This window comes from Anneissia japonica, unplaced genomic scaffold, assembly GCF_011630105.1.
Source record: "Anneissia japonica isolate Jap-2015-1 unplaced genomic scaffold, ASM1163010v1 scaffold724_len3256291_cov202, whole genome shotgun sequence".
In the NCBI taxonomy this organism is placed as follows: Eukaryota; Metazoa; Echinodermata; class Crinoidea; order Comatulida; family Comatulidae; genus Anneissia; species Anneissia japonica.
Genome location: NW_022744966.1, coordinates 2,902,706 through 2,919,630, shown reverse-complemented (window position 1 = coordinate 2,919,630; position 16,925 = coordinate 2,902,706). Strand labels below are relative to the sequence as shown.

Sequence of the window (16,925 nt, the reverse complement as noted above, 5' to 3'; positions counted from 1 at the left end):
CTGATTAGATTTATAATGTATAAAAAGTAGGGCTTTTAATGCGTTTTGTGCATAACGTATTTTTTTTAACTACTGCTTTTTATGAAGAAATCTAGACTAGAGATTTATATTTTAATTCTAAATATGAAATTGCGTGCCATACATAAATAACATCGTACGTAAAGGTTTTGCAATATTTGATTGGTTAGATTATCTATTAGTAACGCCCATATCTTATGAATATTCATATATTGTTGGTGTGACAACCAAATACTACTGCAACAAACCTTTGGATAGTGTTTGATACCGAGACGCGTGAAACATTATGGTTTTGTGATAGGCCTAGTTGTATGTGCGGACTTGAGATCAGTAAATTCATCTAATATTAGTTACACAGTATTACCTTAATTACCTAACAAAGATTTATAGTTGAAGTAATTAGGTAATACCACAGGATGGGGCGACAACAGTGCATTTGTGAAATATGTACTTGTGGGTAAGTGTGACACTGACATTAAATTCTCGTAAAATGATGGGGTGATCATGATCAGAAGGCTGGCTGGTCTTAACTAGGCCTAGGACTACCTTGTAGGCCTAGCCTAGGCCCTAGGCCTCCTTGGCTAGGTCTGTGCCTTAGTCTATGATGATATGCCTAGGGCCTATCGCTCTAGCTAGGCCTATTTTGGTAATAATATTGTATTAATTATAGGTCTAGCCTAGGCCTAGCGCCATTCCTTTAGTTTTAGGTCATTGATTATTATTACTAGGCCCTACCTTAGTACCTACTGGCTTTTCTTTAAAATGTTCACAAATGATATACATTACTAGGCCTACGTCCTGTATGAATAAAAAAAAAAATTGAAAATTTGTTTAGTCTGTCAAAACTTAACTGGAAAATAAAATCATACAGTACGTAGATATATCATTTGCGAACATTTTAAAGAAAAAATTGCGTTGACACGACCCTTCGTTAAGGATATATGATTTTTTTAGTAACATGACCTCCGAAAATATGGCTGAAACACTATGTTTTTTTTTTTTGTTGGTTACACTTCGCTGCTCAGCATTGTTTGTCATCGATCGAAGATGTCTACCGCAGCGTGAAAAAGGCCTATTAATAGGCGTATTCGATTGGTACTTTTCCGAGGTGTGATTTACTACTTGGAGTGTGCTCGTAGTGCTCGTTAAAAAACAGCGAGGAGTTCGAGCCACTCTTGTGAGCAGTTCGTGCTGCTCGTGCGACCAGTCGAATACGACATGTGCAGTTTGAGTAGAAAGAGCTGCTCAAAACAGACCAGTCGAATACGCCTATTAGTGCAGTAGTAGCTCAACAGGTACCCACTACTCCTAGGTAGAGAAAAGCAATGCAGATAAGGTGCCGTACTCAATGCACAGTGAGGAATTGAAACCACAACCTCAAGGAGGACGAAACCAAACCGTTCCTGCTGCGTAAACCTAAACTGTATAGGCCTAGGCTTAATATAGGCCTCTCTTCAGAATTGATTGTAATCAACGTTCATAGCCATTTTAATAAAGAGATTCATAAATACTTTCATATCACCTCTTGTATAAACTGAGGGGAGGCAGACCTTTAACTCCTCATGGCATACTGTATCTTGAATAGCTTGGTGGTACGATGCTTGCTTTCCAATCCCAGGTTCCTGGGTTCAATTCTGTCATAGTAACAGGATTTTTTCTCACTACCAAAACAACTCCACTCCCTTAGCCTCATAATGAGACTAGTTTATATAGAGCATCTTGTGTTTGTGTTTGTCTCGTGAAGGGATATGCCACTTTAAATGTTGATTAAGTTCGCTGCTGGGCATATCTTCGGTTTTCGGCCTAAATCAATTAGGACTAAAACTGAGTATATTTCAATAAAACGTCTAATGCAGCCTAATTAAAAAGTGTGTATGATTTTTCAAGAAAAAGAATGTTTGTTTTGTTCATTTTGTTTACGTTACTTTACTTAAATTACTAATTTACATTTTTGCTTCTTTAAACCCCTAGCCTAGCCTATGTTATTTATTAATAACATACAGCACAGTAATTGATCAAGTTTATGTTAATTTATCTAACACAGGAGTAATTTTATTTAAAATTTTAAGCATTAATGATACTGTAGTAATATTGTTACACTTAATGTGAAATTATCAGGATCAATGATGAAGTATTTGTGTAGTAATTAATAATTGTAACACTAGCCTGGATGTTGAAAGCAACAAGGTTTCCTTTTACAGGGACCAATATCTTGGTTAGTAATCTAATGTTATTTGTTATGCCCTTGGTTACTTTACTACCCATTGTGTAAACTATCTTTACTAATATTTACATAGATCAGAAGCCACTCCACCAACATTACCTAGAAAAAGATTAAGGCCACATTTATTCTCTTTTCATTCTATCCAAAATGTATTGAATTGTACATTGAATTTATATAATTTTGAATAAAGTATTAACACAGTATAAATGTGAGCCATATAAACATTTATTCCTGAATTATAGATTGAATTAATCTAGTAATTGAATGAATTATTTAACATTACATTAAGAAAAACAAAACATATATGGGAAAATTGAATCTGAATAAGGTTGAGTCACCAGCGTTAACAGATCATTGTTGTACATTTACCAACTTTGATGTTTTTCAGTGAGAAGGATCATATTTAATTGGTAGCAAAACTGGCATCAGTAGTCACATTAATACAAAGCTTAGTACAGTATGGGGAAACACTGCCACTGATAATTATAAATGTTATACCTCCATGTATGACAAGTACTGTATGGTGAAATAGCTTGACTTCATAGCTCAGTTGATAAAGCAATCCAACAGTATCAGAGTCGTGGGTTCGAATCCTCATGGGTCAATACATTTTTTTTTTCTAAAAAATGAGTATTAAATTGATTGCGATAAAGCTTCTGTGTGATTCTATTGCCTTCTTTAGGTTAATTTTTAACTTCTCTACCTCTCACAATACATGTTAGAATGATTGAATTGAACAGCCCAGGAAACAGCCTCTTACAAATCAATGTTGAAATGATTAAACTATAAATAAAACTTAAATTCCTCTTTCTCAGCCCCTCAATTTTGGCATGCTGGGAAATATACCAACGTTCAGTCTATCATGATGTACAGTAGTAATAACCAAGATCAGACATAACACTGTTTTCATTGTGTAGGCCTACTGTTTCTTATGTACATTTATTCCTACAACCCATCTTGATTGTGGTTGTGTACTGAGCCATGTCCAAGGTATAGGCAGACAAGCACAATAAGCAATTTCCGCAGTGTTTGTTGACCGTGCTTCTTGCTGCTTGATAAAAATTGATTGATATTGTTTATTGGTTGCTATAGTGATTAACAAGCAAAAGTCTTTCGCTGTGCAGTGTAATATGTTTCTATCAATATTTTGGTATACAGTATACAGTATGCATATGACATTAGTATTGTATTTTATGGCCTTATTAAATTTTAACATAAATCATTTTTTATTAAATATAATTAGGATGTAATATAATAACTAACTGAATGATTTAATTATACTTAGTATTAAAATTTGTATTTTGAATTACTATACATAATTTGATAAAAAATACTGTAAATGTATTAATAAATGTCCTATTTATTTTTTTTGTCTGTAATATCATGATTAATTTTTCTCAATGAAAATTTCTATTAAAAAATGTGATTCAAAACATGCTATAAGTTAATTATTATGATTGTAATGCAGGTAAAAATAATATAAAATTTGTTTTGTTTTGTTAGACGGCACAAGTGTCCTCACCAGCCCAAAGCCACAGCTAATTACGGACCATGCGAAATCTCAGAGTACAACAACAAATACAAATCTTATGATTATACCGGTAGAAGACCCAACTTCAAGCCGCACCAAGAAGTGATGAAGGGTACTGAACCAATGGCAGACTCGACCACACACAAGTAAGCAGAAACAACATATTGGGAAGGGCGCTTCAGTGGATAAGTTGTTCACTGTCCAATCTCAGGGTTTGTGGGGTTGCCCTACTGAAGCAATTGGGGTTTGAAACTGACTTGAAACCTCTATTGTGGTATAATTTTTTTTTTTTTTTAAATGCTTTCCTAAAAATTTTTTTAATACAGTTCACAAAAAATTAAATGAAAACCAATTGAATTTCTCATTCAAAAAAGACATACATTATCAGTTATCAACTTCCAACGAAAACATACAGTAGATCAGTTTCTCATTTACAGAATTTTACTTCAGTTTTAAACTGTTATTTAAAAATTCATATTTCTGAATTAATATTAATATTCAATTAATTGTTTTATCTCAAAACAGAGGGTACTGTATTTCACTTCTTTAATTATATTTTGTTTTTCAGAGCAGACTTTATACCACATCCAACTGAGAAGCCCCGGATGCATGTCCCAGAAGCCTACCAGCCTATTCCTGGTGATATAGACACGTTGACATCGTACACTAAGGATTACCCTGCTAAAAAATCAGAAATGCCAAAAAGCTTCAGAGCAACACATGTGAAGCAAGCTCCGGCTGGAGAGTTCAAGGGAACACCTACATATGCAGGTAAGACATCCACTAAATGTATTGTATTTCTTGCTCTTATGTTTGCTTAAGATGTAATTATCGAGCATTACTGCCTGTCTGTGTGCTCAACTAGGAAAATTGTTACATTCCTGTTTCAATCCACTCCAGCTTGTGTCTTTCTATTCAGTTTAGGGTCGATACTTTAATATGCTATGGTGGCATAACTGTTAAAATCAAAGCTGTTGAACTTATATCCATGAGTACCAAACTGTTATTGAACAATGTTAGAATATTTTTTTAATCATGGAATTATAAACAACTTATGCTTTCTCTTACAGATGATTATCGCAGATGGGAGATCCCAAAACGAGAGACGGGAAAAACCCAGTATATGTATGTGCCACCAAGTGCTCCGTTTGAGGGTGCATCAACATTCACACGTGATTTTCAACCCAAAAAAGCTGAGATGGCACGTAGTATGAAGCCTGCTGAACAGTCGCGTACATCCGATCAACCATTTGACGACAACACCATGCACAAGTCAGCTTACGTTGCCTACCCTGCGCAACCAAAGTATGTGAGGCCAAAAGAGCATTATGCAAAGAATCCAAATAAATTTGACGACCTGACAACATTCCGTCGTGATTATCCGGGGAAGTATGTTGCAGTGGTAGATAGTTTCAAACCAGATATGACACCAATAAAATCAAACCACCCCTTTGATGATAACACAACGTTCAAACAAGATTACAAAAAATGGGATGTCACACCACCACAAATGAAAGTGCCTGAAGGTTATGTACGCCCCAAGGGAGATATGGATCTTCACACTACATCTAAAATTGCATTCCCAGCTCATGCAATACAAGAACGAAAATTATGGAAGCCAACCCAACGTGCTCAGGCAAATGATGTACCATTTGATGGGCGCACAAGCTATAAACAGGATTTCCTCAAGTGGGATAGTCAGAGAGAAAGGCGTGGCAATCCAAGCCAGAAAATGTATGAGCGACCAAATGTACCATTCGAAGGAATAAGCAACTATCAATCACACTACGTCCCTAAGAAAGTCTCTGCACTTAAAGCTTTAGGACCAGACCGGACTGCTCATGTAAGCTCGGACCCATTTGATGATCGTACAATGTACAAATCTGAGTATTTACCAAGAGCTCAAGAACCATGTCCTGCAATTAATTTAGGCGTGAGTGGTTACCAGTTCAGGGAGCTTGATCAGAGAGGTCATCAGGTTTGGAAAAAGGAGAACGGAAGTTATGAGAGGACATTCAAATCCCCTGTACAAAAGATATCTATGGAATATGCTGTTGCATAAAAAAAGCTATGACATCATTTTGGAGGGAACTTGACACAAGTCCTAATAATTAACATGGCAACAATGTACACCTTACAGACACCCACATTGAAACTCACATGATCTCACATATGTATCCGTCCATTCCCCCATAATGTATTGCAGAACTTGTGATTTGTAATACAGTATATGTGATGTATATATTTTATGAAAGAAAAAAACAGTTCAAATAAATTTTTTCATATACAAGTAACTTTATTTTAAGATTATTATTTATTAGACCTTTTCTGTTTCAAAGACTGGATTGAATTTTGTTTATGCATTTTTTCCTGATAAAACAAATATTATGCATCCAGATGATTTTCTCTGTGAAAAATTTAGGAAATGTTTGTGTGTGCCAAAATACTTGTATTGTGGAATACCTGATGGCGATCTACAAAATGTGTTATTTTTATGTATAAAATTACTTTTTACATTGTATAGAATTATGTAAAATGCATATGAAGATGATGTTGATATATTAGAAAATAGTAATTTGTAGGTCCATGAATTCATGAGGCCAAGTTCCCTCGTGCAGTGGGCCGAGTGCACTGAAGTCCACCACAGGGCTGTCTGTCCAGTACACCGGGGTATCCCCATATTCGTCTCGAAGGATGTACTGGGTTCTTTATAGTGCACAAGAGCCATTGTATACACTGGGCCTACGGTTTATAGTCTTTATCCAAGAAGACTTGTTCTACCATCAGAACCATAGGCGAGCGTGCCGCTCAAACCAGCGCCGATATTATGGCTATAGCTTGCGGTGCCCCCGCTAACCCCTCAGTTCACTTGGCCCACTGCACTATTATTGGGGGAAACCATTAAACAGAGTTGGACTGATTGCCATCTTTTGTTGCAATTTGACATATTAACAGGTCATTCAGGTATGGAGGCCCACCTATCATCCCTATTATTTCTACAATCTGCTCTTCATAAATTTCATTTTGGTTTTTAGTTATTATTAGAATAATAGTGTACCAGTACTGGTTGGCATGAATTGATGAGTTGTTTGTGAACTGAAATGGGATACCAGTAAACAGAGGCAAACAAGGTTTATTACTCATTAATAACATACTGAAATATAGACAGTGAGATGCTCTTCAACTTAAAAGAAAATATATTAATCATTATATTTTTTATTGTGTATAAAATATTAAACATGTATTTTACTAATTAGAATTTGAGTAGAATACTTTTTATTCCTTCCTATAGCACCACTACATGTTTACTAATTATGTATGGAATTGAAGGTAGGGTAGGCCTACAGTATTGTATTAACAATCAGCTTGGATGCATAACTTGGTGGAAATGCATGTACTGATTCATTAGTGTATGTCTTGGATATATTATTCAAAATGTACTTGAATATTTTCTGTAATGAATAAAAAGTATAGTTCTGAGTGGAACTTCTTGGTTTACTTTTTCTTTTCTTTGGAAAATGTTTCTTACTGCAGCTGATGTTGCTACTAATGCAAATGCTATTGTTGCTGTTGGTGATGATGAAGACTGGAAAAAATTATGGAGATTATGAAATGTACGTATTTTTCCCCCCAAGTTTTTTTGTAAATAAGGCATGTTTCTAACATAAGCTTAATAAAAAAAAAAATATGTTTTTTACACATCTAACTTCCTAGCTCATAATTCATATTTCTCATGCACAATACCCATTTACCATGCATTAATAATAATAATCATTTGTTTGTACCAATACACAATTCTTGCGCATTAGATAATCTGAACATTGGACCGTCATTATTTACCATGGTGCTCTGCCTATCATTAATCTATTGTGCAAAAAGGATCATGTAAATTCCAACAGCATTTGGAATAGTATCCTATATTAACCTGTTTCAATGGTAATTTATTATTAAATAAAGTTATAGTTTTTAAATGATATATTATGATTTCTTGCCACATTGAAGCCATTCCAGAAATTATAAACAATTGGGTAATCGAGAGATAATTATGTGGGAGTACTTTAAAGAAGCTAAGTTAAATAGTGCCAGGACCCTTTCAACCATGTGTCAATGGTCTAGAAAATTACTTTTCTTACAAGACAGTCATTCATTTCGAAGGATTTAAAGTTCTCCTTAATTTATTGTTTTAACGTGCATTACTCTAACATCCTAATTTTCTTGCCTCCTTTCCCGGAGGTGTAATATTTTTGCTTCAAGTCTGCTCATGACTGACGCTGCGTGTCTTAAACTGCGGTGGTGGACCTTTCCTATCATTCGACACTATTTCTACCACTCCTGCTACACTCCTACACTTTTTGAGTCCTTAGGAGGTCGGCTTTACTAACCAGAACAACAAATCATTCGGACCTCCCACTTTTTATGTAATAAAAATAATGTACAGTATGTATGAAATTTTTATGCATGAATGTAAGAATCATGTTTACTGTAAATGAAGAGAACAGTACAACCCACTACTCTACTTTCTCACCTAAGTAAACAAAGACTTAGATATAGAATATTTTTACAACAAATTCTTTAATACATTTTTGATTTACATCAATAAAAAACTGATTTAGTGTTCAAATCAAGAGATAAATACAGCATGATATTTTGATGGCAAAGGACGGCAAATATCTATAGGAGTTTGTACAGTAAATAATCTAATTAGCGAAGCAGAGCTTAAACAATTTTAGGTGTTAGTGTGGCAATTCCGTGAGAGTGGCACTGGGAGTGGTGTTTCTCATGTTATCGTGTCTTCTCTTGTTAAAATGTGTTGTACACAGGCCTGACTTGTTATACTTCATTAATAATTATTCTGTGAGATGGTTGTCCTGGTGATTCAAAATATCAAGGCATAGGTAAAAATGTACTCTCAATAAGTGCCACAATGCTTCTTTCAATACACTTAGATGCGGAACTAAATATTAAAAAGTCATGTTTCAGAACAGCACTTTTTATCCGAGAACAGCGCTTAATTGAAAGAGGCACTTATTCTAATATTATAGTGTGCTGTTCTGATTTATGTAAAATATCGAAATACGGCTGGATGCTTTGGCTGTTCAAATATACAACCCGATAATAAGAAAAACAAAGATGGCGATGACAGATCACCACAACAACTGGCGCTAACTGTCCAATGATACAACAGTGTTGATTTGACCAATTGCAATTTCTGAACAATACTGTAGGTTATTAGCACAATGCTGAAGGTCACACACAAATGTCCCGGGCACTTATGTTGTTGGCAGTCTATTTTAAGTTGTTTTATTCCTCAGGTGGTGTCACAGGTGAAGCACTCAAGTGGAACATGATTGGCAGCACTGCATTTGGTAGTTTTCTGAGTTGCATACATTTAGTTGCTTTACCAGTGGACAATAGTGGGCAAGATCTTTACAAGGTTCTGTAAACAACAAAATAAATAATACTGCTAAGTTTGATAGTTTTGTTAATGATAAGCAATGGTATCATGTAAATGAGGAAATACATTTTTAACAATAGATGGGATATTGCTTGCAGCGCCCTCATCAGTTGGACTAGGACTATACCCGGGCGCTTACTGCACCCAATGGTCGTCGGCCGACGCAATTTTATGGAGGACACATCGCCACGACTGCCACCAACAATCAGCAGACAGTGTTGCGTAGTCTAGGGCTCACAGGGAGCGAAGTTGGATCCACCGGACAACGATCAAACGACCGTCATACAATACAGTGAGTGCCCAGCTTCAGTTGCAGATGGAATGTAGTCAAAATTCCATCTGCTTCAGTTGCAGATGGAATTTTGACTACATTCTTTATGAACATGGAACGCAATTTGAAGTTGCATAGAACTGGTTGAATCTCCAACACAAAATACGTAAGTTTGATTTTAAGACTGTGCAGTACCCTGGTAGGTGTGTATTATATCATGGAGGAAATATATTAAGATATAGGTATGCTGCCAAGCAGTACAAACATAAGTGTAACATCTGTTAATAAATTGTTTTATCTTCATTCATTCTCAGTACCGTGGTAGGTGTGTGTATTATACCATGGAGATATATATTTATGATTATACATATGTCTGCTGCCCAGTAGTACGAACAGTATAACACTTTCATTCATTCTCCCTGACCTACCACATGGCTGTTGGTTACACTGCTGTATGACATTAGGCTGCCCTTTAGCATTGCAAAAGTGTGTTGGTGCCGATCCTTTGGTTCCACCATAAACACAGTGAATCTTCCTTGTCTGGAATCCGTAAGGTCCACAGGATGATGAACACTGAGTAAAAAAAAAATAAAATGGATGTTTTAAGATATGCAACAGTAAGCCTTTATATTATTAGTGCCATAAATATGCCAGGCATAAGAGCACCCACTAATTCTTAATTATGTGTGCTGTAAAGTATGTAGTTTATCGTGTTGAATTAAGAACGTAAACAATGCAATGATACACACACATGCTCGCAAGAAGTTCATTTCCAACTCCCTTTACGTTCGCTAGTTTCAACGTAAACTCCAAGTATGACACATTACTCGTATTCGCCACAAATTCTCTTTGTTATTGAAAAATGGTGAGTTTTTTTTATTAGAAAGGAACATTATACGAATGAAATAATATGGTAACTGAATTGAAATATAATAATTGCGTCTAGCGCAAAGCTGTGTAGACATTGATTATTTGTTACATATTTGGTTAATAATTATCAAAATGTAGTTAATTATAAAATTGATTAAACCTGATTCGTTGCATTTCATGACTTAGTTATTCACATATAAGTATGTGAATTAAGATGATTATTATTATTCCAATATATGGTATCATTATACTGATCTGCACAGTATGCTTGCTAGTAAATGCAATCGCTATCGCAAGCTAGTCGTTAACGAATCTGTGTTTGCGTGCTTTAGAATACGCCTGTAACTACCTGTGCATTGTCGCTGTAGCAACAGTACACGCTACAGATGAATACATGAAGCCTAGACTATACATGTTAATTATTGATTATTATGCGATTTATGTTATTAATTATTATGCAATTTATGTAAACTTGAGTTAAGTTTTTTAATTGATTTATTTTGCTAGTTTGATTATTGATGAACAATCTCCAATTTACACCAAAGAACCTAGCAGTAGAAGATGTACAACCAAAGTAGAATTACGAATCATTAATTTCTAATATCAAATTATTAATATACATAGAATATTGACAGTTAGTGTGTATGCAGGCTTATCTGTGATATATAATCTGTTATGCAGCTCTTACATAGATTGATTAATTATTTATTTCATTCGCAATGTTATAATTGCTAAGTATTATTATTATCTATTTTTCTGTTATAACTTTCACATTGTTTAATGATTGAAAAAACAGTCAGCATTAATCATCAGTTGACACTTGATATCTTACTACGTCGCTATTTAGATAAAAATTCTGAAAGTATAATGAGCTATGTAAGAAATATTTTGCAATTAAATTTAGCTTCAAACTGTACTGTAGGCCTACCTCTGACCATTTTGTTTTCCTCCACTCTGGCCTACATCGCATTGTTTGGCAAGGGTGCAATCGCTTCGGTTTGCTTGAGCTATTACAGTTTCTGCCTTGTGTCAACACACCTTTGCCATTCTCACACCATACTCTCCTTAACTTGTAGGCAATATATGGCTTATTACATTTGCCTGAACACTAAATGGTAAAAAATAGAAATATATTATAACCAGACTACAATATAATCATTATAATTATTAACTTATACCAAAAAACAACTCACCTCGCCCCATGCTCCTGTCTTCCATTGGTTGGCACAGCGCCCCTTGTTACAATCCTGGGTTGTGTTAGGTTTATCAATTCCAAAATTAAGACAATCCTGGTCTTGCACGCTTTCCTCTACTCCTGCAGAGGTCCGAACACAGGTTACATTCCGGGATTTAATTCCATTCCCACAGGTTACGGAACATTGACTCCATTGACCCTTAACCCAGGCAATTTCATGATTCCTGGGGTCAAACAATAAAAGTACTGATAAATTTTCTAGTTTGATTTTAGTATTGATAGACATGGATAAGCTTTTATGAAAATATTAGTGCTATTTCATTCGTCATAAAACACATAAAACAACTAGACCTCTAATTCCAGGGTCTTGGGTTCAAATCTTGTAAAATCCAAAGAAAAAAGGTGGCACCAGCAGGAGAGGGGAGGGGTGGGTTCTTTTTAATGGGAATTAAGCCTCCAATCGGCCATAAATTCTTGTACCAAAAAGGGGAAAATGTTTTACATGATTTTTACAGCTATAATATGTGCTTAAATCAAAGGTCTCACAGCATCTTAGAATGGCCCAAATTGCTCAGTTTAAAGCACTAGAAAGCCCTAGACCCCACTGGTCTCTGTTGGAAATTTCCAGACCAAGAGTTGTTGCCATGATTAGAAAACTGAACTCCCTAAGCATCATAATGACTTAACAAGCCCCACATCCTATATGTTGCAAGTGCACTTGGCCTTACATGTGGACAAACATTTTTATTTTTTATATATTTGAAGTTTATCCTCTTACCTTGCTATTAGTTCGCCATCTGCAACAAAAACAAATATGAATAGATGAAAGGATTGCCAACCCTTGAGATTAAGTTATTAAAGGAAATTTTAGGTTTGAAGAAGAAAGAAATAACAACATTATCATACCATTGCATATATTTTTAAAATGGGTTTAAATAATTTGATGTACTGTGCATGCCAATATCAAGGCCAATCATCAGAAACACACATACACACAACATAACATAGGTTTGTTGGATGATCTTGGATACGGGCATCCGAAGGACAAACTACAAATAGGCTTATTTGTTGCATTAGTACAAATTCAGGAATTCAAAATTATTGCATAAAGAAAAAGTATAATAATTCAAACTTAAAAAATGGATTAAACAATCAGTTTAAACAGTCTCACCTTCATGCAACAGCAGATTAAAATCTTTGCTAACATCACCAGCATGACATGAATAAACACCACGATCCTCTTTCTCAATATTCCAAATCTTCAATGTCCCATCTTGTAATATCTGAAACTTTCCATCATGCCTTGTGATAGGGACGTCATTCTTAGTCCACAGGAGATTAGATTTTTTGAAGTTGACTACAGGGCATCTTATGAGGACCGTTGTGCCTTGGTATAGTTTTGCTGTGTTGCCAATCTGTAGACGTACCTTGCTCATTCGTTTTGCCTGAATCACACTTGTTGAATTTCCTAGGATTTCTGGAAATTGAATGAATAAAATTGCTTTAATAAACCCTAAGTTGGCACTAACTGGGAGTGAAGATGTATCTTCAGAAGGCTCCAGTAGTTTCCACTTCTTTGCTAACATGCACACACCAAGGCCAACACTGGATCCCAGTTGCAAATCTCCAAGTTATAAAAAATACAAAAATAAACATTCATCTCTTACCTACACACTTTTTAAGGTAACATTTTTCGCTTCGTGGTGGCATTTTATCTGCATCACATGTTGAAACTATCTCAATATTATTACTGGCAGTTTGCTGTACGCAGAGGATAACACGAACCTGGACTCCTTCTCCGCAAGTTACTGAGCACTAAATTAAGAAAAATAAATATGAATCAAATAGTTTTCCTTGGTTAATTCTGAAAATGTCCTGTGTACAAAGGCAAATCACGGTCAACATTTGTAGTTCCTTCTTTGCTATGCCTTCATGTTGTGCATTGAAAAGAGATATAAAAAAGCAAGTATAGCAGTTTACACTGTCATATAAAAAACTATCAATTGAAAATGTAATTTGAAAACAAAGAGTAAAATACATATTTGTTTTTTGTTTGTCACTTCATATATTTTTTATCTCGTAATAATTCCTCTTAAATTTCTTACCTCTGACCATTCCTTAACAATCCATTCTGGTTCACAATCGATCTGATTACAGTCCTCTATTTGGGAAGGTTTTTGGTTCTGGGGGCAAAGTGAGGGGTCAACTTCAATGACCTGTCGCTCAACAGTTCTCTGATGACAGTAGACCATTCGACGACGCAATCCAGACCCACATTCTCTTGAACACTGGAAAGTTTGACAGAAAAAAAATTACAAATTAACAATTATAAAAAAAAAGAAACACTTTGCAGAAATATTTAAAACTATTTAAAAATATCTCAATCAATCGAGCATTAACTGTCAGGTGCTGTGTGTTTGTTATTTACTATTAATGGTATTTTTCATTAATTATAATTATATATAACTGCCAAGGAAATTATATAAAAGTATAATATAATAACAATAAAAAAAACCCTAATTTTATTTATCAGTATAAATGCATACATGCTGTTAATTATTATGTGGCACATGTGTCAGAGATGATTAGGCCTCTTACATTGGACCAGTCTCCTGTCACCCATTCAGCCTCACATGGAACCTCATTACAAGGTCTTGTGGATGTTGGCTTAGGCTCCTTGCACATGTAGTCATGAACTGTTCTTACATGGTCTGCACCAAACTTTTGCATACACAGGTAATGAGCCTCTTGAACACCGCCCCCACATGTTGCTGAACAGTCCTTGTATACAACAAGCTGCCAACTATGAAAAGTTTATAATTAGATTCTAATTTCAGAGTTTATAAATATTCAAAAAAAATAAAAAATAATAAAAACAATCTAAAAACTATCAGAATAAATAAACCATAAATCAAAATCAATAAAGAATTTTTAAAAATTATTTGGATAGTTTCATATAGAAATGATATCAAGATACCACTTACGTTGAAGGACAAGGGATGTCGTTACAGAGCTCTCTGTAAATTGGCAATTTGTTGTTGATATTGCAGAAGACATCGCTTACATACTCAGATGATATGTAATCGTAACAAGACACTATTGATTCACGGTAACCTAAAGACACAAAGAGCACTGATCATTATCATCGTTATTATCATTATCATCACCACCATCATAATTATTATCATTATTATTTACATCTCCATCCTCCTCAAAAAAAAAAAAACAACATCTTCATCTTTTTCGCTATCATTTTCATCCATCATGATCCTTTTCTTTATCAACCTATTACTACAATCATTATTATTGTCAACACCATTAACAACATATTTATTGATTTGTTATTATGATTATTATTTTTTATTTTATTTTATTGTTATTATTTTATTGTTATTTGCATATTCTCAGTTGGCCTATATTATTTCTTTGTAAAGCGCATAGGGGCAATGTGCAATATTCGCTATATAAATATAACATTATTATTATTATTATTATTATTTATCTTCAACTAATATCAATATCAACTCACTACCATCACCATAATTTGGATTGTTTATAAAGCATTATGATCAGCCTCTCCACAAGAGTCATTGTTATAATCAACTGTCACAGTCACTAATACCGTATCATCACCGTATCATCAACGCACTCATACTAAGTTACCTCCAGCACAGGAGAGACTGCACTCAGTATGCCCGTTGAAGTGCCACATGTACTGTGGGATACCACCGCTACCATAATCACTTGTCAAGATGTTGTTCTCATCGTCTGTGTTGCATTTCGGTAGCTCACATGATACAGTTGTGGGAGGCTTTGGACCAGTGCAGTTGGAATCTGGAAGTATGGTGATCAACTGGGAGAACCCTGCTGATACCTCACAATTCACAGACCGATTCTTGACAGCTTCACCACAACTTGCACTGCAGTCACCAAAGTCACCTGCTACAAAACTATGAATGTAAAAAAGAGTTGCATAAACAAGCTTGTGTATTGTAAGAATATATGACAAAAAAATAATTATAAATAATAAAGCTTGTGTATTGTAAGAATATAGGACAAATAAAATAATTATAAATAATATAGCGTACGGAACTACTTGCTGTATTGAACTCACATTTCACAAAAACTTTTATATAACTACATATTGCATATAAAGATAAGATAAAATTTAGTGTCATGACCACAAAACAAGTTGACAATGAAATTACAAGTTCTTGTAATCACGCAAGCTCCGATGAGGCCTATATAGTCATTTGTACAAAATTAAAATGTTTTAAAATTGAAAAATAAAATGTATCTAAAAATTTAAGATGAAATATATAAAATTTGAATACCAAGACGCGATTCGAAATCACGTCCCTTAGAACAGAACCAATCATGCCATCCATGCATCGTTTTCAAACCTACTAGGTACCCACTTGTAAAATCAAGTATTTAGCAAACATTAGCCAAAAACAGTGATAGATAAAAGATGCAGTGGAACAGCTATGGGCCTGTTTCTGTGTTTTTTAAACGGTTATTAAAAAACATGTGTTTTTTCCCCAGTAGAAAAGGGCCACAAAACAAAAACACGGTTAGGAATGCATTCTAAAAAAGCGTGTTTTTACACGTATTCGTTATAGCGTTTGCGATCAGAAAACGCGTATTTTGTGGTACAATTTTCAGCTGCAACACAATGCTGTGTTAGTCATAACCTGTCGGTGACCCAAATTGACCTCTTCGTTGGGTTGATCGCTCGTCCGTGGTAGATTCGGGGCGAAGAAAAAAATTAAACCAATAGAATGACATGCTTGATCATACCATACTTTTTTCATACTTTCGTGGTGTGTTGTTTACTTCTTTCGCAGCATGCGCTGTAGCTCGCAAGAAGTATGGTCAGCTTCAACTTTTGTTGGTGACCGTTATTTAGGCTCCGCCCACCTGCCAATACTCGCATTACCGTATTTTTATTAGTTGCACTTTTCACTAGAAATGTGTTCAGAAGGAATTTAACCGTAAAAAAAACATGTATTTTTGGCGTTATTCAGCAGAAACACACCCTATGACCATTTACATGGAGATCTGAAGGTGGTGAGTGACAAGGAAAAGTGAGGGGCATTTAGTAAGGGGGTTGAGGTAAATCTACTTAAGAAAAACACCCAGTAATTCACTTACTGTGGGGCTGTTGCCTCTGGACCACTACTGAATGCCCCAGTATCAAGCTGAAAAAAGTCATCATCCTCCTCCTCTTCCAGTATCACCGTCCCTAGATGATTCATCAATTATAGGAAGTTAGTAAGATACAATCGAACTAATGTTAAACATATCAAAAAGGAACATTTTTTTAATTAAATCAAGTGGGTAATAGCTACAGTATATATA

The 16,925-nt window shown here is 34.9% G+C and overlaps 2 protein-coding genes across 2 annotated transcripts in view; one reads left to right on the top strand and one right to left on the bottom strand.

The window, feature by feature from the left end:
* Positions 1–263: 263 nt before the first annotated feature.
* LOC117119787 (stabilizer of axonemal microtubules 2-like) lies at positions 264–7,259 on the top strand. Its single transcript, XM_033264696.1, has 4 exons — positions 264–475; positions 3,746–3,919; positions 4,342–4,544; positions 4,844–7,259. The coding sequence occupies exons 1-4, from the start codon at positions 435–437 to the stop codon at positions 5,833–5,835; spliced, it is 1,410 nt and encodes a 469-aa protein (XP_033120587.1). The 5' UTR covers positions 264–434; the 3' UTR covers positions 5,836–7,259.
* A 1,062-nt stretch (positions 7,260–8,321) lies between these two features.
* The window catches only part of LOC117119786 (ADAMTS-like protein 1), a gene marked incomplete in the record, with an annotated part of 36,381 nt that continues 27,777 nt past the window's right edge, over positions 8,322–16,925 (bottom strand). The window contains 12 exon segments of the mRNA XM_033264695.1: positions 8,322–9,210; positions 9,928–10,072; positions 11,298–11,477; positions 11,563–11,788; positions 12,343–12,361; positions 12,736–13,041; positions 13,232–13,379; positions 13,670–13,852; positions 14,163–14,367; positions 14,549–14,678; positions 15,228–15,514; positions 16,719–16,807. Of these exon segments, the coding sequence (XP_033120586.1) occupies positions 9,107–9,210; positions 9,928–10,072; positions 11,298–11,477; positions 11,563–11,788; positions 12,343–12,361; positions 12,736–13,041; positions 13,232–13,379; positions 13,670–13,852; positions 14,163–14,367; positions 14,549–14,678; positions 15,228–15,514; positions 16,719–16,807 (2,022 nt within the window).

Excerpts from the sequence above, each read along its gene's own strand:
- LOC117119787 (XM_033264696.1), top strand. The coding sequence starts at position 435 with ATGGGGCGACAACAGTGCATTTGTGAAATATGTACTTGTGG. Across the intron at positions 476-3,745 it reads TGTGAAATATGTACTTGTGG|ACGGCACAAGTGTCCTCACC; the intron begins GTAAGTGTGACA and ends TTGTTTTGTTAG. Across the intron at positions 3,920-4,341 it reads GCAGACTCGACCACACACAA|AGCAGACTTTATACCACATC; the intron begins GTAAGCAGAAAC and ends TTTGTTTTTCAG.